Source organism: Chenopodium album, chromosome 24, assembly GCF_948465745.1.
Source record: "Chenopodium album chromosome 24, dcCheAlbu1.1, whole genome shotgun sequence".
In the NCBI taxonomy this organism is placed as follows: domain Eukaryota; kingdom Viridiplantae; phylum Streptophyta; class Magnoliopsida; order Caryophyllales; family Amaranthaceae; genus Chenopodium; species Chenopodium album.
The window spans coordinates 4,098,063-4,121,118 of record NC_137857.1 but is presented as its reverse complement, the minus strand read 5'-3'; the positions used below and the strand labels follow the sequence as shown (position 1 = coordinate 4,121,118).

At 33.7% G+C, this 23,056-nt stretch overlaps 5 protein-coding genes and 2 non-coding genes across 7 annotated transcripts; all 7 read left to right on the top strand.

Moving 5' to 3' along the window:
- Positions 1-793: 793 nt before the first annotated feature.
- LOC145612233 (peroxidase 25-like) lies at positions 794-2,953 on the top strand. Its single transcript, XM_081667611.1, has 4 exons — positions 794-1,000; positions 1,246-1,425; positions 1,584-1,746; positions 2,379-2,953. The coding sequence occupies exons 1-4, from the start codon at positions 794-796 to the stop codon at positions 2,798-2,800; spliced, it is 972 nt and encodes a 323-aa protein (XP_081523737.1). The 3' UTR covers positions 2,801-2,953.
- Positions 2,954-4,809: 1,856 nt separating this feature from the next.
- LOC145612349 (carbonic anhydrase, chloroplastic-like) lies at positions 4,810-8,621 on the top strand. Its single transcript, XM_081667721.1, has 9 exons — positions 4,810-5,156; positions 5,722-5,774; positions 6,438-6,584; positions 6,682-6,730; positions 6,872-6,988; positions 7,108-7,247; positions 7,417-7,522; positions 7,903-8,061; positions 8,404-8,621. The coding sequence occupies exons 1-9, from the start codon at positions 4,962-4,964 to the stop codon at positions 8,443-8,445; spliced, it is 1,008 nt and encodes a 335-aa protein (XP_081523847.1). The 5' UTR covers positions 4,810-4,961; the 3' UTR covers positions 8,446-8,621.
- A 2,473-nt stretch (positions 8,622-11,094) lies between these two features.
- Positions 11,095-16,360, top strand: LOC145612350 (heme oxygenase 1, chloroplastic-like). Its single transcript, XM_081667722.1, has 4 exons — positions 11,095-12,138; positions 14,254-14,477; positions 15,383-15,490; positions 15,790-16,360. The coding sequence occupies exons 1-4, from the start codon at positions 11,721-11,723 to the stop codon at positions 15,880-15,882; spliced, it is 843 nt and encodes a 280-aa protein (XP_081523848.1). The 5' UTR covers positions 11,095-11,720; the 3' UTR covers positions 15,883-16,360.
- Positions 16,361-16,426: 66 nt separating this feature from the next.
- On the top strand, positions 16,427-17,502 carry LOC145610409 (F-box protein At5g18160-like). Its single transcript, XM_081665755.1, has 2 exons — positions 16,427-16,793; positions 16,907-17,502. Exons 1-2 carry the CDS (start codon positions 16,427-16,429, stop codon positions 17,500-17,502), a joined length of 963 nt encoding a protein of 320 aa, XP_081521881.1.
- A 1,396-nt stretch (positions 17,503-18,898) lies between these two features.
- On the top strand, positions 18,899-22,217 carry LOC145611156 (embryo-specific protein ATS3A-like). The gene is made up of 4 exons (XM_081666436.1): positions 18,899-19,171; positions 19,324-19,434; positions 19,858-20,098; positions 21,849-22,217. The coding sequence occupies exons 1-4, from the start codon at positions 19,046-19,048 to the stop codon at positions 21,944-21,946; spliced, it is 576 nt and encodes a 191-aa protein (XP_081522562.1). The 5' UTR covers positions 18,899-19,045; the 3' UTR covers positions 21,947-22,217.
- A 490-nt stretch (positions 22,218-22,707) lies between these two features.
- On the top strand, positions 22,708-22,780 carry TRNAR-CCU (transfer RNA arginine (anticodon CCU)). The gene has a single exon. It is a non-coding gene; the product is annotated as a tRNA-Arg (tRNA).
- A 104-nt stretch (positions 22,781-22,884) lies between these two features.
- TRNAR-CCU (transfer RNA arginine (anticodon CCU)) lies at positions 22,885-22,957 on the top strand. Its single transcript has one exon. It is a non-coding gene; the product is annotated as a tRNA-Arg (tRNA).
- Positions 22,958-23,056: the final 99 nt, after the last annotated feature.

Here is a 23,056-nt window from a genome sequence, read left to right as displayed (position 1 = left end):
TTTTTAAAACGTCTTACTCTATAAAGATATAATCATAATAAATAGGTTTTTTGATAGAATGTCGGCCGACACTTTATTTACCTTAGATATATATAGTGGCTCTGCTCTAAATTTTAGGAAAAGTTACATTTTATAAAGACGATTGACCATTACGACAATGAAAATATGGTGCCCTTTGAAGAAATTACTTATAGATAGTTACTCCATAATTAAATTTAATGTTTACGGGCCTGTTCTCATACGTTGAAATTCAGTTCAGTTCAGCTCCTAATTTCCTTCTCTTATAAAATATTCATTTCATTTCAGTTCAATTCAGTTCAGCTGAATTCAGTCAATGAGAACAGGCCCTTAGTTTACTATTCTCCAAGTGTTTTGGTGATGATTATTTAGAGATATTCTATAATACAACATATATAAATTAAACATTAAATTACGAGTTAGCCCCATATAATAGCTAAAAAATGTAAAACCAATAATTTGTTCATTTTAAAATCATTCTTGCTCATTCCATAATCAGTAAGATTAGACACTTTTATCGTGTAATAAACTAAATAAACCACGATTAAATTTTTTTTTAGATGAATTATATGCAAGCAGTCACATCAATAACAAACCATATCATATCCATGCACCATATTTATAAGTAAACACCAGCTATAGTGCATAATTTGTAGTGGAAGCTGAGTAGCTAGTGAAACACACCACGTTTTACAAATTTTTGTACCCAACTTGCTTGAATTGAGACTATAAATCTCTTGGTTTTTTTTGTTCATTTGTTAACATATAACAAAAAATGGAAGGTTTCAAAGTTTTATGCTTCTTATTAGTCCTAAGTAAGTTGGTTAATTCTGCTAAATCTCAGTTAAGTACTAACTATTATGTTTCAAGTTGTCCACAAGTAGAAGGTGTAGTAAGATCAACTGTACAATCTCACTTCAATTCTGATTCTACTATTGCTCCCGGCTTGCTACGAATGCATTTTCACGATTGTTTTGTTCAGGTTTGTTGTGTATTTCTTTAGTAAGTAATTAAGATCAGTGGCGAAACCAGAAATTTTTATCAAGAGCGAAACATGAGTTGACTACCTGGATATAATTGAAATAGTCAGTAGTTAACTCCTGTTTTACTCCGATTTAAGGACGCTAAGACTATTTAAATACAAGTGGTCCTTTAGTTTTTATAGCTTGTAGATGATTTAATTTGTTTTTGTTTGTGAAACAAGTTTTATATGTTATGATAATGTAGGGATGTGATGCTTCAGTGTTGATTTCGGGGCCTTCATCAGAAAGAACTGCCTTTACAAACATCGGATTGAATGGCTTTGATGTGATTGATGATGCAAAATCACAACTCGAGTCATTGTGCCCAGGAGTTGTTTCTTGTGCTGATATTTTAGCTTTAGCTGCTCGTGATTCTGTTGCTTTGGTAATTAATCTTGTTAAGCTAGTACAAATACGAACATGCATGATTATATATTTAACATGTGGATTAGTGGATACATGTGTCTCATGTTATATATCTTTACACGTTTATTTTCTTCCTTACTACAATTAATTTTGTTTGACATGAATTTTAATGGACAGACTGGAGGTCCAAATTGGGGAGTTCCACTAGGGAGATTGGATGGCAAGAGATCTGTAGCATCCGATGCCTTAAACTTGCCATCTCCTCTGGAATCTATTGCTGTCCATAGACAAAAATTTGCTGATAAAGGTCTCAATGATCATGATCTTGTTACACTTGTTGGTATGCCCTCGCCTTTGACTCTTTTTCTAGTATAACGGATGCATCACATATTGATTTAACTCTTTCACATCCCTTTACAAATAGGGAGCTCTAGTAGATTTTCACATTAGATTTACATTGATTTTACCTAATACTTTGGACGTGACAACTTGATTTATTTATTTATAATACAACGTACTATTTTAAATTAGTATTGACCCTAATCTATGGAAGGTATAGGGTTGGGCCCTTCCAAGACGAATTATTAGTATACAATTGTCTAACCCAGGGTTTGGGAACGCTCCTAACCACATGAACTCCTCTTAGGGCTCCAACGCCTCCTTTTCGTATACTTAGTGCTACTAATGCAACCTATGCACAACCTCAGCTCGTATGTGGTTGTGGAAATAATAACACCTTAAATTATCATCTCGATGAACATTGTTTTTTTTTGTTTTTGTTTTTTTTTTTTTTTTTGTTTTTGTCAAAGAATGAACTTTGTTCAACATCATACATAATAAAACTAAGCCCATTTAGATCGACTCTATAGTTTTCCTAACAAAAATTATGCATACATTTTTTTAAAAAAAATTTGAAATAACTTAATTTCCTTGTAACATATAGTTTATGATCTCATTTTGTGTCCTCTCTAGGTGCACATACAATTGGGCAAACCGATTGCAGATTCTTTCAATATAGGCTCTACAATTTCACACCAACAGGCAACTCTGATCCTTCAATCAACTCACCAAATCTTGCCCAACTTCAAGCCTTGTGTCCCAAAAATGGCAATGGTTTAACCAAGGTGGCATTGGACAAAGATAGTTGGACTAGATTTGATGTTAATTTCTTTAAGAACATTAGGGATGGCAATGCTGTGCTCGAATCCGATCAACGTTTATGGGGCGATGATGCAACTCGTGCAATTGTGCAAAATTATGCAGGAAATATTAGAGGATTGTTTGGTGTTAGGTTCAATTTTGATTTCCCTAAAGCTATGATTAAGATGAGTACCATTGATGTTAAAACTGGTTCTGATGGTGAGATTAGAAAGGTGTGTTCAAAGTTTAACTGAATGTAAGTTTGGTTATTCTCAACACATAAATCAATTGTGTGATTGTGACTTTATCAAATGATAAATTGTAATGTTACACAAGTTGTACCAATAAATTGTAATGTTATACATGTCGTACCGATAAATTGTAATATCACGGTGTATTTTATTTTACTTAAACATAGGTTTCTTTTGATTCATTAACTTATTTAATTTGTACTCTTATTATCTAATTTAACTGAACTTATTTATTTATGTGTAATTTTCCCGTTAATTTTTTTTCTTAATCTCCTTTGCATTTCAAAGTCGAAAGCTAAACAAAAATAAAGGGACGGAGTATGGGCTTGTTCTCTTCAGCTTAAGTTCAGTTCAATTCAGTTCCTAATATCCTCCTCTCATATATTCAGTTTAGTTCAATTCATATCAGTCAATCAGAATAAGTCCTATCTTAGTAGTTTAGAATACTATTAGAATGAACTTTTGTATACTTACATGAATCGTAAAATGTTGTAAGTATCAAAACACAAAGGAAGTATTACATTATGTACATTAGATTTTTGTTACTGCAGCTTAAAAGAAAGAGGTAGCAATGAGTATCGTATTTGGTTAGAAGTGTATCCAGCAATTTGTATTGATCTTGCAAACTTGTTGACTTAATAAAAGTTAAAGCTTCCGGTTTGTGTCAAAAATAAAAAGCAACGTAGTGCGTTCTTTGCTGATTTGCCGCCCAATAAGGCCATAATGGTAGATGGATCTGGTCCATGATATCCTAGTGGAGCTCAAGCCCAAGTAAAAGACCAATCAGCCCAAAAAGTTAAGGATATCCAATTCCTAGTTGATGTTCTACAGCCTTATTTTTTATATAGTCAAAATAAGTACTCCACCACATAGTATATAAAGTTATAAATAGTACGGAGTATAAAAGTTTGCACCAAAAAAAAAAAAAAAAAAAAAAAAAAAATACTCCGTAAATAGTATAAAATTCAAGCTGTTGTGATTTATATAAAAAGAAGATAATACTAACTATATTGATTAATGTTCAAATAATCAAATGTGGATATGTAGTATCATTATATACTCCGATCCCTTTAGCTCTTCTTGTGCTGTCTTTATGAAAATAGTTTTCTTTTTTCTAACAAACAAGGCAAAATTGTATAGATAAAGAATGATGAGGAAATAGAGTGAGAGTAAGTGGAGTTGCAGGTTGAAAAATTTACCAAATGAAGTAACAAAGCAATCTCAAAGAAACACTCTAAAAGCAAATACAGAGGAAACAAAATATATAAAACAGGTTGTATAATAACTACATTTATTTCTTATTATTTGCAACAAAATAGAAATTTGATACAATTTTACGGAGTAACAAATCATTTCGATTTGATCACAATCTATAATAAAAAATAGACGTAAATCATATTATGTCCTATGTTTCAAGTATACGTGTCATTTGTTGGCCTCAACTCAATCTACATTTTCATGCCACTAGATTTTGGGGGCGAACGTCCATAGACCATACGTACACCTTAGCCTTTTCATGTATTATCCATCATCTTCATCCATGACCATGATCACAGAAAACAAAAGGACAAAAACAAAACACATTTTGTTTTTTTTGAAATATACCAAAAAAATATTTAAATTTCAAAAATCCATTGAAAACACACAACCTTCCATAACTCTTAATTTCAAGCATTACAACTCCATGCATATATAGATCAATTATCTAATTATCCAATATATGAGGTTGATGAATCCATCATCCATGAATAATATATAACATGCCAATACAAAATTTGAATTATTTATTTATTTATTTATTTATTTTCAATATAACAAACACAAAATTAAGGTCCAACATTATCAAGATGAGTATGTAAATACCAATAAAATTCTAAGGCATAACCTCTAAAAATTATAAGAAGCTCTCATTTAGCTAGATGTCTTTTTCATTATCTACCCTAGGACCCATTTTAGTGGTGATTGTTTAAAATTGATAAATTTTAGATAAAATCCCTTAAATTGAAGGGTGGAAATGTAGGTTCTCATACATTTATAAACCAATATAATCTTGCACCCCTTACAAAATAAATGTACAACTAACATTTATAACATTATATTGTAATAAAGTTCTAGCTTACTTGTATAGAGAGCTCTTCTATTCTCTCTTAACTAACACACGTAAATGTCGACCGCTGCTTCTTCTATTAATGGGTGGTGCCTCACCTCCCCGGCTCGTTCTCAATTGAAGAACACACCCACTTCAAGGCCTACTTTCTATGCTAACAATAGGCTCAACCCTTCTTCTTCCGTTCCCCCTGCCCTTATTCGGAACCAACCCGTTTTTGCTGCCCCCGCCCCTATCATCACCCCTACTTTGGTACGTAAATTATGTTTTATCATATGTATTTTCCTTTCAGTACTGTAGTTCTCGTGTTAGACAGTCATGTATGGATAAGTAAGCTAGGTCCTGTGACATTTTATCAAATATATAGTTGATCGACATTCATCATTAACACGTATTATTGTCTACAAGTAATACAATATTTGGGATGGTATTTTACATGTCGTTCTATAGATAAGAGGTTACATTTTTTGGGAATGAAATATGTACAACTAAAACTTCTAGAATGTACTACAAGTAGTTAAACTAAAATACTTAGCTAATTAAAGTGATATGAGTAAGAATACTACATTTTAGAAACTTTTAGCATAGTTTGTTTCCATAATATACTTCATTGTTGTACATTCATTTTCTTTACTTCTTTAGGACAAACAATATGTTTGCTAAGCTAACAGAAAAAGTAGGCCATTTTCTTCGTCATATGAGATAAACTTCTACTAATACAATCTAACAAATACGAAGTATTACATTTTACACAATCATTTTCATGATTAACCCAAATTCTACAAAACAATAACGTTGTGAAAATTTGTTTGAGCAGAAGGAAGATATGGCATACGAAGAAGCCATTGCCGCCCTTAAGAAGCTCCTAATGTATGTAAATCTTCTTGTTTTTGTACTATTTAAGATTAATCATGATAATTTATTGATTTATATGTTAATATTTTGTTGTATTAATCTAATAAAGTCGGTATTTTGAAGGATCATGTTATTTTCTTCAACGATTGCAATAAAGTGGCGGTGTTTAGGTTGTGCATGGGTAGGGACGAAATTAATAAATTTTGAAAAGGGGTGGTCTAAATTCAAACAAATAAAGAATAAAGGAACAAGGTCTACCACATATTGTACATTGGATTTGCACCAAAAACATAAGTAGAGTTGAATATTGAATTGAATTGACCTAGAAATTTCTATTCAAATTTTATTAATTGGATAAGATATTCAAAATCTCCCATTTTATTGGACATACATGAGGGAACAAAAAGGATATGTATAATCTACGTCGTAATAGATTAAAAGTTTGATAAAAGGGTTTAATGGATCCATGGAAAATGTAGTAAAAAGTGTTAAAGGAGCTATGTAGCATATGTCGATTTGTGATCCATATGGTTAAAAATATTGTGCATGTCGGTTTATGTATGGTTACATTCATGGATGATGATGTTGTGGTCATGCATGGACCATCTAATAACTTTCGTATGAAAGGGGTTTATGGATCGATGCAATGTTTTGATGTGACATGTTAATTGACTATAGTGAGAATGGGGAGCTTGAAAATGAGGCCGCATCAAAAGTGGCGCAGATAACAGCTGAGTTAAAAACCGTTGATGGTAAACCATCATCGGATTACCCAGTTGAGAGAATTAAGGAAGGGTTTATCAAATTCAAGAAGGAGAAATACGAGTAAGTTATGGTTTATTCTTATGTTTAAAATCCGTGTTAAAGATATATATTCGTTAAAATTAATTAATCAAGAAATTTTTGCATCTATTTATTGTAGGACAAATCCTGCACTCTACGGTGAACTAGCTAAGGGCCAAAGCCCCAAGGTAATTTTCACTTTCAACTAATTATTATTATTAATCTTATGTTATATTTTATGTAAAATTAATACTCGTAAGAACTAAGAAGTCTAAATTGATATTATGTTAAAAAAAAAAAACTGATAAAATTGCGAAAATGGTGTGTAGTTTATGGTGTTCGCATGCTCAGACTCCCGTGTGTGTCCCTCGCACGTTCTTGATTTTCAGCCTGGTGAGGCTTTTATGGTTCGCAACATCGCTAACATGGTCCCAGCATTTGACAAGGTATAAAACAAAAGTCAATTTAAATTGAGTATAATGGTATCGTAGTCTTTTTAAAGATGACTACCATAGAATTGAGACATTCATAAAAGTTCCTTAATTATGATTTTATCTTTGTATAGAGCAAATATGCCGGAGTTGGCGCGGCTATAGAATACGCAGTTTTGCACCTTAAGGTTGAGAACATTGTTGTGATTGGACACAGTGCTTGTGGTGGAATCAAGGGGCTTATGTCTTTCCCTGATGAAGGACCAACCTCAACGTAAGTTGATTATACTACTAATTAATTTTGTCAATTTTATCTATTTTTGAAGCTTACATAAATAATTGATTAAAGTAACTAATGACTTAATGAGTATGTACATATAAATATATTTATGTGATTCAATTTATGTTAGACTAATAATGATGTTATGACTTTGATTGCCTAGTGACTTCATTGAGGATTGGGTCAAAATCTGCTTGCCTGCCAAGCACAAGGTGTTAGCCGAGAATGCTTCCGCACCTTTCGCTGAACAATGCTACCATTGTGAAAAGGTTACGCCTCCTCCTTCACTATACTTCCTCCATTCTCGAATATTTATACACGTCAAACACTTATCAACCACCACACACATGTTGTTCTAAATGAACTCGTATTTTAGTTGAAGTGAATATTACTTTTATATATTATATATATACCACGTACACATTTTGAATACAAAGTATATAACATGTTCATTTATAGTCCAATCAATTCAGTCATGATGATAATTGATAAGTAACACACATACAATGACATATTATTGTACATTAAGTTTGTGAGATAACTAGTTTTAATCCTTAGCTTACCTAAAATATTTCGAGTCTTAAACTAATCGTGCATTGTATGTACGTGTATTGATGCTTATTTGACTTATTATATGTACCATTTTCAGGAAGCTGTGAATGTATCACTAGGAAACTTGTTGACATACCCCTTTGTAAGAGATGGTTTGGTGAAGAAGACTCTAGCTTTGAAGGGTGGTTACTATGACTTTATCAAAGGATCATTCGAGCTATGGGGACTCGAATACGGCATCTCTCCTTCCCAATCTGTATGAACAACCAACCATTTGACTGCATGCTAATGCATCCATCCCTTTACCTCCTCTTTCTTTATGATCTTTCTATTTTCTTTGTATCATGTTGTATGTACTACTCACCTTGTTCGAGCAAATAATAAGTTTGTGAATGTTAATGAATATATATATATGGAGATAATTAAACGGCTTCTTTGGTTCAATCTCAACATATATGTTAAACGGCTTCTTTGGTTCAATCTCAACATATATGTTTATAATGTCATCAATTGTTGTTTGAATTGAGGTAATGATTAGCTAGATAACTTCATTCACTTCATTGCATTTGCTCTTTTTTTTTTCCTTAATTATTGATAGGTTAAAGATGTTGCCACGATACTTCATTGGAAGCTCTATTAGCTTACATAGAGAGAGGATTTGCAGCCAAGACGGGGAATGTATGGTTATCTTATCTAGCTACCGTGTTCACATGTCATTTTGATTCTCGTTTTGAGTGGCTCTAAACAACTCGGGATATTCACTCAACCATGTATATTTTACTCCCTTCGTTCATAAAAGATGATGAAGTTTCAAAATTTTGGCCTGTCCTAAAAATTGTCTTTTTTCTTCTTTAACCTTCTAAAGTCATTACCCATCGACTATATACCAACAAAAACTAAGTAAGCTACATTATCATGTTAATCTTTAATTATTAATAAGTGAAAGTATATTATAATTTTGGGAGTAGGATTTATTGAATAACCATCACTTGCACCTCTCTATTACAGACTAATGCAACATATATAATAGCGAAATAGTCACATATATGAATCAAACTCAACCTTAAAGACTTTACACATCGACTGTATACTCACTCAGTATATTATTATAGCGAAAGAAGTTGATGTTCTTTCCATGTACCCCATGATATCTCGAAAGATAAATTAGGTGGTTGAACCATCCAATGTGCTTTTAAATCGTTAATTTAGTTGTTTACTTACACACCTCTCTTACATAGGGAAACTCAAGTCCACTACACACGTAATTCTATCCGACGGGTTGTTGGACATATATGGTTGGTTCTAAACAACATTATATGACCTCTGAATACATCCTTTCCATCCCCTTAACCTATCCGGACATTGCTAGCTAGACATCCTTTTTTTTTTTTTAGGATGTCCACCCGATTCACCAGATCGAGTTTAGTTGAGTTTAGCTCCGACTACATCCGTATCCAACTCGGGTAGCACACCCCAACAAGAGTTTCTGCATACGGCGAGGCTCAAAACCGAAACCCCCCTTAAGCGAGATCAAGTTGCTTACCACTTGAGCCAACTTTTGTTGGTGAAGCAACAAGTTGATGTGAGCCTTTGTATGGTTTAAGTCTTTAAGAGTAAGCAACAAGTTGATGCGGATCGTGGAAGTTCACATAAAGATGAGGTCCATGTGTATAGATTCTTGGACCATTCCAAGATATGCTCAAATTGCTACGCAAGCCCAAGTTCAGGACCACCTCACCTCGTAATATGAACGAGCCCATATAAAAAACGGGCCATGTATTAGTATTGTAATACACAACTATTGTTACTTTCAAAGTTTATGACCCAACTATGTCCATGGCTCTATGCCATTTGGTATTAAATTAATACGAAGTAGAAAATATCTAAAATTTGGACCATAATATGAAGTACAAACAATGTTAAGTACATATCTTCGATTTTTATTAGTTGCAACTTTAGAATATTTTATATCTTACAAATAATTTCTCAAAGTTGCAACTAATAAAAATCGAAGGTAGTATTAAATATTGAAGAGTTTATTATTACTCTATTTAGTCTCTTTTATAAGTTTAAAAAAATGTTACAGAAATGCTGATTGAATTGAATAATAAAGAGGAAGGGGAGAAGTATGTGAAGTCAGAATAGAAAACATGGCATGTTGGCAATAACTAGAACAAGAATTTATCTATATTCAGGCCAGCGATTGGGTTCTACTTCAACTCCAGTATTAATCATGTTGCTCAAAAACTCTAATGCTAAATTACCCACTAACCTCCTCAATAACAATTTACCCTCACTAACCTTCCAATAATTATATAAATAAAATCATTTACAAAGAAATTTGGCACATTAAAATAACCACTATCTCAAAGATACAGATACCAATGAAAGTCCCTACAGATTCACAATTGAGATCAAGAAGAAAATAGATGAAGGAGAATGAGAGCAAATGTAGAAAAGTAAAGGAAAACTTTTTTAAAAAGTTAAAAATAAACCTAGCAATATAGGCCAGAAAAAACCTTCTAAACGAGAAATTATAACGGGAACCATTAAAAAATTCTCCTAAGAGGAAATCATAAAGGAAACCAAAAAATATTATCCGAACAAGAAAATCTAAAATTAAAAAAAAAAAAAAAAAAAACTCTTGTAAGGAGAAAAAAAAAGCACAAATTCTCCAAAAAAGCGAGTATACGTTAATTTATTGCAAGACAAGTTAAAGTTATCTTAAAGGTATTTAAAGTTACCATTTATACTAAAATATTACTACTATTTTTTTCGCACAATGAATTTTTATCATATTAGTTCTTATAGTATGTAATCATGAATCTATAAAAAATTATGCATTAAAATAAAATTTAAACCAACAACAAATTATAATAAAAGATTTTAAAGAGTTAAGGCCGGTTCACATTTACTGAACTGAACTGAACTAAACTGAATTGATTGGAGCTGAACTGAACTAATTGGAGCTGCACTGAACTGAATTGAGCTGAAATTAATATTTTATGAGAGAAGGAAATTAGGTGCTGAATTGAACTGAACTGATTGGAGCTGAACTGAATTGATTGGAACTGAACTGAACTAATTAAAACTAAACTGAACTGAACTGAAATTAAGTAAATGTGAACAGATCCTTAATGTTGTCATAAAAACTAAAGTTACCCAAAATTGTCTTACGATAAAATTAACGTATACTGCCTTCAAAAAAAAAAAAAAAAAAAAGAAATTAACGTATACCCACCTCAAAAGAAATTAACGTATACCCACCTCACGCAAAACTTATTGAATGAAAAAACACCAGATCCAAGCCACTAGATTTTGGGTCGAAGAGACACCGTGTTCATTTTCCCAACTTTTCGCCTTATTCACCCATCATCTTCATCCATTAGCACAGAAAAAGAAAAACAAATAAAAATCCCATTTAAATTAAAAGCAGAAACACAGAACTGAACAACACCATACTATACCTTCCAAACATTTTTTTACACCTCCATATTCACACCAATTATTCATCTCTTCTTCCCACTAATTAAAGCTTCCATCTTTATACTCAAAATCAAAACTTTCCATCTTAAATCCAACTCTTCTTCCCACTAATAATTGTTTTAATAATTGAGACTAATTCTTTTAGTCTCCTAAATTATTCTCCTTTAATCCTAAATCCCTTTTACAATTTGCTTTATAATAGACTCAATCCTTCTTTTTAGGTTTTTTATTATAATTCTTTAATCTAGCAACCCTATTTCAAATAATTAAGAAAATCAGAAAAAAAAACTTTTCAATACAAATAATTAGCCCCCTTTTATAGTTCCTTGCAAGCAACCTCAATTTTAGTTTTTTCATTTCTTTAATCTTTCCTAGTCAACTTTCCTTTTCATAATCTAAATACTATTTTCTTATAAATTCTGAGTTTCAATGGCTTCCTTAGCATCAATTCCTCAAACCCAATTATTTTCCAAAAACCCCAATTTTAATCTCAAGAAAATCAACCCAATTCATAAGTTTTCATCAATTTCCTTCATCAGAAGAACCCCAAATCATAACTTTGGATCATTGGAAAAAATTACCAAAATGCCCCTGAGAGCTGTTGCTGTAACTGCAGCTGATGCTGAGGTGAAGAAGAGTTTTGTGGATGAAATGAGAACTGTGGCAATGAAGTTGCATACTAAAGAGCAAGCTCCTAGGGAAGGGGAGAAGGTGGCAAAGGGTCCTGAAGAAAGGTCTCCTGCTAAGTGGGACCCAACTGTTGAAGGGTATTTGAAGTTTCTTGTTGATAGTAAATTGGTTTATGATACCTTGGAGAGGATTGTTGATGAGGCTCCTGTTTCTTATTGTAAGATTTTCTCTCTTTTATTTAGATAACAATTGTTGATTATTATTGAATTTTAATGATGACTTGATTTGCTTTTGTGGGGTAGTGAATATTGGTATAAGTTTAGGGATTCATGAGAAATACCCGTATTGATCGGTGTAATTAATGGTTAATTATTCTAATATTTCCGTTTTTAGTTTCAGTAATCATTTTCCTTTATTTGTTGATTTTGGAATTTAATTGACAAGTTTATAAGTAGGGGCCCAAAAGTATGAAGAGATGAGGCCTTAGTTGAAAGAATTTGTTACTGTATTTAATGATGAGATACTTTTTAATTTTGGTTAAAGTATAATAAGCATATTGTGTACTTATATGAGGACTTGAGGAGGTGTGAGGATGTGTGCTTACTTGATGAATGAGTATTCTTTGAAGTAATCATGCTTAACCAAATCGCTTATGTTCAATGATTCCAATCTGTTGCAACTCTGTTTAGGTGTAGCTGGTTGAGGCCCTTGTATCGGTACCTGTTCCGTACCTATCATGTTATCCAGTCTTAGAGTAATATGCTAAGAATCCAATATAGGGTTAAAATTATTAAATATACCTGCTGTTGTGTGTAAGATCACTTACGCTTTGTTTGGATAGCAAAGAAGGAAGGAAAGGAAGGGGAGGGAAAAAGGATGAAGGGAAGGGAAAAGAAAGGGAGGGGGAGGTAAGCTCCATTTTCCCTCCAAATCTCTCCAAATTTGGAGGGATTATGCTTATTAAAGAGAAAGGGAAAATGGATCCCTCCCTCTCCTTCCCCTTCCTTCCTCCAATCTTTTACACAAACAAGAGAAATTGTCTCCCTCCTTCCCTTTCTCTTCTCTTCTTTTCCTTCCATTTCTTTCTATCCAAACAAAGTGTTATAGAATAGATCACTAATTTGAGATCAGTACCCGATTCATACTTTTAGTGTTACCGGTTCTCTGAGTAGCGTGCTACTTTGCATTGTAGGATTACATTCATTGAATATTCCTGATGTTGTGTGGGAACACTTGTAGAGTAGATCAGGTGTTTGAGATAAGTCTATGGAGTTTGGTGACTTTGGTCTAAGGTCACATTGCCTTTTAAGATTTTGAGACTGGTCACTTTTTAGCTGTTAGATTGGGGCTAAATTTTCTGTATGATCTAAATTATATTATAGGTTGCTAAATGCTAAGTAGGTCATTCCAGTTAATATACTTTACCTTTGCCGTGTGTTTTCAACTCCTTTAAATTATTAGGTTGATAGTCTCAAGAATAAGAGCAATCCTTTAGAGTCATCCATATTGTAGTCATATCAACGTGATAATCTTATTTGTTGGTTGCCATTTGATCTTGTTTGGCCTTTAGGAAGTTAGAGCTGCAATATTCAGTTTTTCGTCACCATAAATCTCTGTGTTAATTGAAGTCATGTTGAGCAGTCATGTAACATCAAAAAGTTAACTTGGGCTCTAAGTCTTTAGAGTTTGGACCTTGATGCCCATCCTGACTATGTTGAGCAGTAATTTATCACCCTCCCAGCACTATATTGGCATAATCTTGGGGAAAGTAAGGTCCTTTGGCCATTATTTTTTGCTGTATGTTACAGTTGGTTTCTAGAAATTTGTCTTTTACACATTGGAGTAGCTATTTTGATTGCTGTGCCTGGGGCACGAATCTAAATAGCAGCTTTTCACTCGTTAAGACTGGACCATGTCAATTTTAAGACACTTTGAGATTGTTAATTTTCATTATTACAAAGTTCCTCTCATCTCATGGACCACGTCATCGTCAGTTTGATTCTTGTTATTCAGATAATTGGTTTGTAATCCGCAAATTTCAGCTAAATGCTATGTGATTCTGTTGCCAACTATAGGGGAAAAGAGGTGTGCTTTTAGATTGGTTTTGCTTTGAATACATGCTCAAGTGCATTCTGTTTTCCTCTAGTTCGACAAGTGAGATGGTATAATTTTTTGGAATTTCTTACATGATGCTCTAGCCTTCTGGACAAGCCTGCCCCACTTCATGTCTTTGGAGGCTGGTGATTATAGAATTGCAGTCTAGTTGTAACTTTGTCATTGGACTCTGGCTGAGCTTGCCTGTTATTTTTGACCTGAAACTTCTAATTTTCAGATGCCGAGTTTAAGAACACAGGATTGGAACGATCACAGAGTTTGGCTAAAGATCTGGAGTGGTTCAAAGAACAAGGCCATTCAATTCCTGAGCCTTCCGAGCCCGGTGTTACATATGCTAATTATCTTGAAGAATTAGCTAAGAAGGATCCTCAAGCATTCATTTGCCATTTCTATAATGTATATTTTGCCCACTCTGCTGGGGGCCGCATGATCGGAAGGAAGGTATGTTATTACGTGTTTAGTAGTCTAAGCTCTGCATTACATATCTATCATGAAGTTATATGTAAGTTTCAAATACTGATTTTTGAATCTGTTAAGAACTTAAGATTTTGTGCTGCTAGATTTAATTTTTGGACCTAACAGCTCTTCTTCATGTCTCAGTTTTCCTGTTTTCGTCTATATGATTTTCTGATACCTATGCTTGATCTGAGGTGATGTGAAGACTCTCACTAGCATAGTTTTTGTTGCTCTTGTTTAAATGTAAGCAGTCTGATATCTTTGTGCCTATGTGGTTTGGAATCCTCTTCATTGCTCATACCCTGATCTGCAAAAAAGATACCTCCTCCATCATGGACCTGGTGTCATAGTTTCTGTTCTAGGTCGTCCAAAATCCGTGCCTATGGTTCTTCGGTACTAGAAAATTTTACTCGTGCACCAATTTCTGATTATCAACCAACTGTGACTTATCATATGACTAGGAACGTTACTTATGCAATTGTCTTCAGATATTCATTGTTTTTTCTACTTTTCATGTGATACATTTCTCATGCTTTATACTATTGTTTGTTTAATCTGTGAAATGAAGAAGTTGTTGTCTGAATGCTGTTGCACCCATGGGTTGTAATAGCGAGACTAATAAGTGAATATCGATGATGTTGCTATCCTTAGGAGATGACTGGTTGAACAATGAGCAACACTTGTGTGTTTTAGTTTTATTGATCCTTTATTCAAATAATGAATTTTCAACTGGAACACAAGAGAGATCACACAGTTGATGCAATTCATTTTGCTACCTAATATTTTGATGGTAGTCGTCATCAAAAATTCTGGACAAGACATCATAAGATGAGGTGTCTCCATTTTTGAGGATCGCAGTTCCATTTGTTTATCATCCCTTTTTGTATTAGGTTTTGGAGAAGATACTGAACAAAAAGGACTTGGAATTCTACAAGTGGGATGGTGACCTTTCTCAGTTGCTCCAGAATGTGAGGGTGAAGCTAAATAAAGTTGCTGAAGTATGTCTCGTTTTCTTACCCTCCATATTTGGTTAACTTTGCTCTCAATTATTTCAGTTTTTTTTTTTTTTTTTTTTTTTTTTTCCTTTCTTCTAAATAACATGTACAACGATTTGGGCAACTTTTGGGATAATCCTACCTTGCTAGTTTGTTGAGTATTAATCTAGTTAACCCCTCCTGCTGGGATGTTTAGTGTATTACTCGTAATTAACTCCCTTTTGGAGAAAAAGAGTTGATATGAAACTTCAACAACCTGAATATAGAAAGCTCTATTAAATTCGTGTTGGTTGGTTTTGCAGAGCTGGACAAGAGAAGAAAAGAATCATTGTTTAGAAGAAACTGAGAAGTCGTTCATGTACTCAGGGCAAATCCTGCGTCTCATATTCACATAGAACGTGAAGCTGCCTCATCGCTGGGTTTTCTCGTAGGTCCTTCATTAGTGCAAACACGTCATCAATTGTTTATATCACTCAACATATGTTTTGTTTGTTCAATCTGTTTTCCCTACATTCTGTTATGAAAACTCAGGTTCACACGTGCATATATCAATATTCAGGTTTCACAAAGCTGTTTCAATATGTTTAGTTGGTTTGGTCTGGTTGAGGTTTTTGCCTATACTCTCAAGTCTCGGCATTGAGTTCTACTGTGAAAGCTAGCTAACCATCGGTGTAACATTGGCTTTGCATACAAGCTTGCACAAATATCAGCCGTAAATATTATCCTTTTGTCCAAGCTGTAAACTTGTGTTTTAGCTGTAATATTACTTGTTCGATTCCCATTAGGATTAGGAAGTTTAAAATGTATCTTTTTACTATCTTATATGTACTTAGATTCCCATTAGGATTAGGAAATAAAAATTTATGTTTTATATATACCTGATATATCGATTCATTCAGTCATCACCCCTCAATTTTCTTAAATTTGTTTTATTCATCAATGGCAGAAAGCAAAGACATACCATCTGATCTTCACCCATTAATCCTCGAAAAACTCCCTTCAAAATCCCTCTTAAAATTCCTGACCGTCTCAAAATCATGGTACTCTCAAATCAAAAACCCGAAATTTATCGCTTCACATCTCCATCATCACAAATCTCTCCATCCAAACAACCATTTGCTCCTCCTTAGAACATCCTTAACATACTATTTATACCGCTACGATAACCCATTCCCACGCCGCACCAAACTCCGAAACCCTCCGGAAGAATTCAAAGACGTCGTCGCCTCGTACGATGGATTAGTTTGTTTGTCTGATAGCATGGGCGGCCTTATGCTTTGGAACCCATCAATCAACAAAATCCGATGTATTGAACCTAAACCTATTATGTATACAGATGAGTATGTCGTTGGACCAATTCTTTACAGGATAATTATAAACTGGTTGTGATCAATTATCATAAAATGGGTTTATTTTCAGTTCCGATGCCGATGCCTCCGCCTTGCGCTCATGTTTATTCTGTGAATCGAGTAGGGGAAGGAGTGAATTTAGGGTGGAATAAGGTTTTGCTACCTGAGTTTCCTCCCTTTGGTCTTAGCAGAATTTCAGAATGTTGCTTTGTGAATGGTATGATACATTGGATTGTTTTTGGAGGCGAGTTTGATGTTGGTGCTTGGATTATGACATTTGATCCGAAAAGTGATTGTTTCGGGGAGATAAAATTTAAATTTCCCAGTGAGGAGGTTGATCCGATATTGGAACTGGCCGTAATTGGTGATTCTCTTGCCGTGGTTGAGTTACCAGGGAATGAAAATAATGTGATGGTTTGGAGAATGGAAGAGTATGGTGTGGATAAGTCATGGAAAGTGTTGTATCGAATTAAGTTGTGTTCTGCTACGAATAAACAAGTGTGGGCTAAGGAGGAAGGAAAGATTATTATTACTACTAGTTCCGGAACATTGATAGTTTTCAATGTTAATACAAGGAATAATTCTGGTGTTTTTCATGGCGCTCGCGGCATGACCGGCGGGAAGGCTTATGGCTGTACTCAGATTTTATTGTTGTTAGATCAATAGAGTTGGCCTATCTTCATATAGGGTTCAAAACTGTTTCACCTTCGTTAGTGTCTTTGTATGCTTATTGTCTTGTTGATTTTGTTATTCATCGCCTTTGTCACAGAAACACACCCAAAAAAAAGTTTAAATTAGATTATTGTATTGCTGTTATTATCATCGTGATCAATAGATTCAGATTTATAGTACTCCGTATTTTAATTATTTTCTTTATGAGTTTTGGATTTTTGATTTTGTTTCGCTCTCTTTAATATAATAATTATGAATTTAGTTTGTTATTGATATATAGGGTAATGCAGTAATGTCTCTTAGTTGTGACTTGTGAGTTTCTGACGCTCTGAACTTAATATCAGCAGATTTACGTGTTTAGGTTGTTTGGTTAATATTTTTTTTTTTTTTTGATGAAAGGTTTTGTTTAATATATTAGTACAAAAAACTAAATGACAAGCTGTTTAAAAAAGTTGGTGATAAATCTTTGGGATTGATGAAAGACATTTTTCCTCGTGTTACTCAGTGGAAGAGGGAATAAAAATGTTATTTTAAGTAACCTCATGTGAAATCCCTGGAGTGCCACGCGCAACACGAGCTTTTATGATGTGCTAACAAGTGAGTATCCTGTAGGCTAGTAGAGTGAACAAACGAGCTCCAACAAAAGGTTTACCCAACTACTGTACTAGTTATTGCGGTTAGGATGTCAATGAGTCGATACATTTGTGAACAATTCGTAATAAAATTCTAGTTCAAATGTTAGAATAATATTTGTAATAAATTATGATCATTATTTTATTTTAATATAAGGATCATATTATTATGTACTATATAATTTCGAGATTAATTAAATCTCATACTACGTATCTCTTAACATATTAAGTTGGTGCTCCGTATTACAAAAATAATACTCCGTAACATTCACGTGATTACTTCGAATTATAATGAATAAAATTGTCTATTATATCAATTATTACAACCAACTCCCTATGACTTATGAAAAGTTTGCTCATTAGACATTTAGTCATTTTAAGGGCCTGTTCTGATTGTTGAGCTGAACTGAACTGAACTGAACTGATTGAAGTTGAACTAAACTGAACTGAACTGAACTAAAACTGAATAGAGCTGAACTAAAATGAATTGAATAGAGCTGAACTGAATATTTTATGAGAGAAGGAAATTAGGAGCTGAACTGAACTAAACCGAATAAAACTGAATGAAATTAAGCTAAAGAGAACGTACCCTGAATGATCTTAGAAAGAATACAAGTATATGCCATTTTTTTTGAATTTTTTGTAGTTATATAATAATTCACCCCTTGAAACCTTGATTAATAATAAAAAAATAAAATAAAAATGGTACTTGACTCAGGATTTATGTGGGATTTATCACAAAAACGTGTAGCTGAAGCTGACTGCTAACATCTGTTATGCGTCTGTATAAATAAGAACTGTCTTCCTGCTTTTAATTCACAATAAAATCCCAGTTTTCTCCCACGAATTTCCTGAAAAATTTACCAAAAAAAAGTATATTCCTTTTTTTTTTTTCCCTAGAAAAAATGGTCAGACTTCACATTTTCTTGGCCATTTTTTCCATCATCTTCATCCACGCTTCATCATCTTCACCCATTCCTGCTACTGAATCAACCCTCCCTCTTTTTTCTCTCAGGATTAAGCCTAATCAGGTGATGAATTACTATATTTAATAATGTTTATTTTTTAATTTTAATTTTTTTGATTAAAGTATGATCTAATCACTTTTACAAGATTTTAGCTTTTTTGGGTGCATTATTTTTGTGATTAATTATTTAATCGTTCTTTATTATCTGAATTTTAGACTACTGCTTCAACCTGCACTTTTAGAGTTCGAATTACAACAAGCTGCAGTTCTGTATCATACACAAGAGATCAAATTAGTCTTTCTTTTGGTGATGCTTATGGAAATCAGGTATTTTACTCTAATTTTTTATGTTACATTTGTTCAATTTTTATGATAAATTGTTGATTTTTATTTGTTTTTTTGGATTAAATGCCCACCTAATTATGCAAAGTCAAATTTGGGATAATGGGGTTTTGCCCTTTTAGTTGTTGACTTCATTAGTGATTGGTATTTGGTAATAATTAGATTGATACCCTGCAATTGGAAAGAGGAGAAAATCAGATTTTGTTTAGTGGGTATTTTGCAGATTTTAGTATAATTGATTGATGACGAATGAATAAGGAATACCTTAAATTTGAGAAAATTTGGAGTAGATAAGTAGAATAAGATGAAAACTGACGAAATCAGATAAACCCATGACAGAAACATTGAAATGTGGTTAGTGGGTATACTATATGTATTACTGATTGGTACATTCTGGTAAAATAATAGGTGTATGTGCCGAGGATTGATAATCCATCGGCTCGTGCTTTCGAGGCGTGCTCCACGGATACATATGATGTAAGTGGACCATGTACATATGATGTATGCTATGTGTACTTATACCGGAGGGGACGTGATGGCTGGAAGGTACAGAATGTGCAAATTTCCAGCCCTTACATAAGGACTGTGACTTTCAAATACAACACATGGATACCAAACGATGTTTGGTTCGGGTTCAACTATTGCAATGGTGCGTCTGCCTCTTCGTTAATGTAGATCCAGAGATGATGAGTAATTGAGCTGTCATGATATACAATAAAATCAAAATCTTGCTTAATTATCTTTCTAGTACTATTATGTTTTTTGACAGTTGTGTATTTGAGATTATTATTCTGCACCTTTGATCAGTGAACATAATGCTGCTCTTAAGATTTTTATATTGTGATATGCTCAGATTGAGATTTCATCTTGGATTTGTTTTTTATTTGTTTGTTTACATATTGATCAGCGACTCTTCTGTATTCATGCCTAGCTAGCATAATTTGTAGTACTGATGCCACGGACTTCTTATCTCTATGTCGACTCTACCACACAAAGCTTATACTTGTGGTAAAATTAGACTTTATTAGATGACTTGTAGTTTTGTTGTATATACTCGTGCTAAATGGTGTTGGTTCATGCTAGATTTAGTTTGATTACTTTTCCTGTGATACGTGATGTCCAACTTAGCTTCTTTTTTAAGCTTCTTATCTGATCTTTGTTACAGTAATTGATAGCTTCTGTATTCTGCTTTGCTTTAGACCATACCTTTTAGTATTGCCTATAAGCATCTATTGTTATCTGTGCTGTTATACGGATTCATTATGGTCCTATTCTTTTGAGCTGTGAGGTATTTGGACAAAAGATAATGTGTAGGAATTGCATGAGAAATTATTTTTCTCCCTAGTGTTTTGGTGTTATGATCTCTTTTCTTCTGGAGTGCGAAAAAAAAAAAAAGTAAATCTTGTCTCATCAACTTGCATTGCTAAGGTTTCAAAATTCTGTTTCTGGTTAGTCGAGAGGTAGGTTGTAGAGATTTGGTCTCTGAGGTGCAACGTGTGGTTACTTAGCACAATTCGTTGTTAGAATGAACTATGGTGCCCCACAAAGAAAGCCTTTGAATTGGCATGGCTGGCCTCTGCGGAAAGACCCAAACTTCAAATTCCTCGAGAAGCTATGGTTTTGTTTGCATATAGAGAAAATTGAGCATTAAGGAAGAGGAGAGTAGAGAGGCAACAAAGACAGTGGCCCATGTTTCTGATCCCTCGTATCATGTTATCACTTGAGATTTAGGTTTCACCTGTCTTTAACTGGCCAAAATATCCAAATAGGAGCAAGAAAGAGAGCATCTTACCATTTCCTTCCCTACTATCTTGTCCCTACTACCCCATTGAAATGGAAGGGTTTAAGGAAGAGAGCATTCTTGTCATTTTATTTCTCAATTGTTTTTATGCTCTCACCTTCCTTTTCAAGGAAATTTCGGGGCAAATTATTGAATAGCGAGAGGAAAGAGGATTTCCTCTCTTAGCTTGTTAGATAGGTAAGTAAATTTCTGTATAATGTAAGAGGAACATTGGTTATGATCCCATCCCCATGAGACAGGCAACAGATTTCAGTTACTGGATTCAGGATTGCCTCATAATGAAGCACATTAGCTACCGCATTTTAGTCATTTTCCTATATTTACCATGTTGGAATATATATGTTCTGATTTGATAACATCAGAGTATAGGTCTTCAGAAGAGAGTACAGCCAAACCTCTTGGCTGAGCGCTTAAACATTTGATGCTCTGAAAATCAAGGCACTCGGATAATATGAGCCAGGCCAATGAGGTTTGGTTATGCTCGTTTATTATGTCCTTCATGAATCCAGTAATCCCACATTCAGCTTAGCTTACAGTCACCATAATTTGAGCTATAGTTTTACATGATCTGACCCACTATTATTCTTGGTGACTGCAGGATCATCCTCTCGAGGGTATAATAAACCTCAGTTAAGCACCCTTATCATGATCATTGTAGCCCTGCTGTTTTTCGTGCTCGAATGGTGCTTGTTTTGAAACTTTAGAATTGAGTATTAGAGCAGAAGGGCGTTCTTTTATTGCCTTATGCTGCTAGTAATTAAACCACAAAATAGGATAATGTGGTTTGTGCTTTGTATTTATTTTTTCCTTTCAGCCTACTAGGTTACAAGTGGTTCTACTCTAGATTTTGACACCTTGTTCTTTCTATATTTGTCTACTTTGCTGCTATAAAACTTTGTAAATAATTCTAAGATGTGTCTTGGAGAAGGTTATTTTTGGAGCTTATGTATTTTGTACTTGTTGAACATGTATAATGGGTACTCTGTGTTAATATCTACCAAGTGTAGCAAAATTAGCCTGGCTAATCCTCACTGAACCAAACAATGTGTGGACTAAATTTACTAGACTCAAACATCTAGCAATTTCGAACCTTTTCGGATACCAATTGAAACACGAGGATGCTACTATTTGACGACAAATCATAGCTCAAAATGAAAACTTGATCCGCTATCTTAAACTACACATTGACAATGTTGATGTAAATTTGAAGGTGACAAATATCACCACTAACTATAAAGAATGAGATACTGGTAAGTTCTATAGCAGTACTATCGCGAAAATAACGTGGTGACTCGCGACCTTTCTCAAAACTCATGAAAAATGGCCCTTCAATGATTGTACAATTCCAAAGGTTAGTTAACTTAACATTGAGGATTACCTTCAGTGGAGTAAATGATATCCATAGATTTTCATTGTTTGGTATTACATTTTTCAGTTGTTCATTTCTCTCAACATAAGCGTCTGTAGCTCAGTGGATAGAGCGTCTGTTTCCTAAGCAGAAGGTCGTAGGTTCGACCCCTACCTGACGCGATTAAAAAAATATATTTATTTTTATGAAAATTTTACTGCTTTTTTTAATCATTTTTTTTTATTCTAGATCAGTATAATTTCTTCTGATTATATAACCAACATCAGCGTCTGTAGCTCAGTGGATAGAGCGTCTGTTTCCTAAGCAGAAGGTCGTAGGTTCGACCCCTACCTGACGCGTAAATTTTAATTAATTTTTTGCCAAACCAAGTAACGTTTATGATCATTGATCAAATGAACTTTAATGTTCTTGCATTAACAAGCTAAACATTTGTACTT

Coding starts and splice junctions, on each gene's coding strand:
- LOC145611156 (XM_081666436.1), top strand. CDS start 19,046: ATGGTCAGACTTCACATTTTCTTGGCCATTTTTTCCATCATCTTCATC. Junction 19,172..19,323: donor TCAGGATTAAGCCTAATCAG/GTGATGAATTAC, acceptor TCTGAATTTTAG/ACTACTGCTTCAACCTGCAC. Junction 20,099..21,848: donor CGGGTTCAACTATTGCAATG/GTGCGTCTGCCT, acceptor TGGTGACTGCAG/GATCATCCTCTCGAGGGTAT.
- LOC145612349 (XM_081667721.1), top strand. CDS start 4,962: ATGTCGACCGCTGCTTCTTCTATTAATGGGTGGTGCCTCACCTCCCCG. Junction 6,585..6,681: donor TTCAAGAAGGAGAAATACGA/GTAAGTTATGGT, acceptor TATTTATTGTAG/GACAAATCCTGCACTCTACG. Junction 8,062..8,403: donor GCATCTCTCCTTCCCAATCT/GTATGAACAACC, acceptor AATTATTGATAG/GTTAAAGATGTTGCCACGAT.
- LOC145612233 (XM_081667611.1), top strand. CDS start 794: ATGGAAGGTTTCAAAGTTTTATGCTTCTTATTAGTCCTAAGTAAGTTG. Junction 1,001..1,245: donor TTCACGATTGTTTTGTTCAG/GTTTGTTGTGTA, acceptor ATGATAATGTAG/GGATGTGATGCTTCAGTGTT. Junction 1,426..1,583: donor CTCGTGATTCTGTTGCTTTG/GTAATTAATCTT, acceptor TTTAATGGACAG/ACTGGAGGTCCAAATTGGGG.
- LOC145610409 (XM_081665755.1), top strand. CDS start 16,427: ATGGCAGAAAGCAAAGACATACCATCTGATCTTCACCCATTAATCCTC. Junction 16,794..16,906: donor ATCAATCAACAAAATCCGAT/GTATTGAACCTA, acceptor GTTTATTTTCAG/TTCCGATGCCGATGCCTCCG.
- LOC145612350 (XM_081667722.1), top strand. CDS start 11,721: ATGGCTTCCTTAGCATCAATTCCTCAAACCCAATTATTTTCCAAAAAC. Junction 14,478..15,382: donor GCCGCATGATCGGAAGGAAG/GTATGTTATTAC, acceptor TTTTTGTATTAG/GTTTTGGAGAAGATACTGAA. Junction 15,491..15,789: donor AGCTAAATAAAGTTGCTGAA/GTATGTCTCGTT, acceptor TTGGTTTTGCAG/AGCTGGACAAGAGAAGAAAA.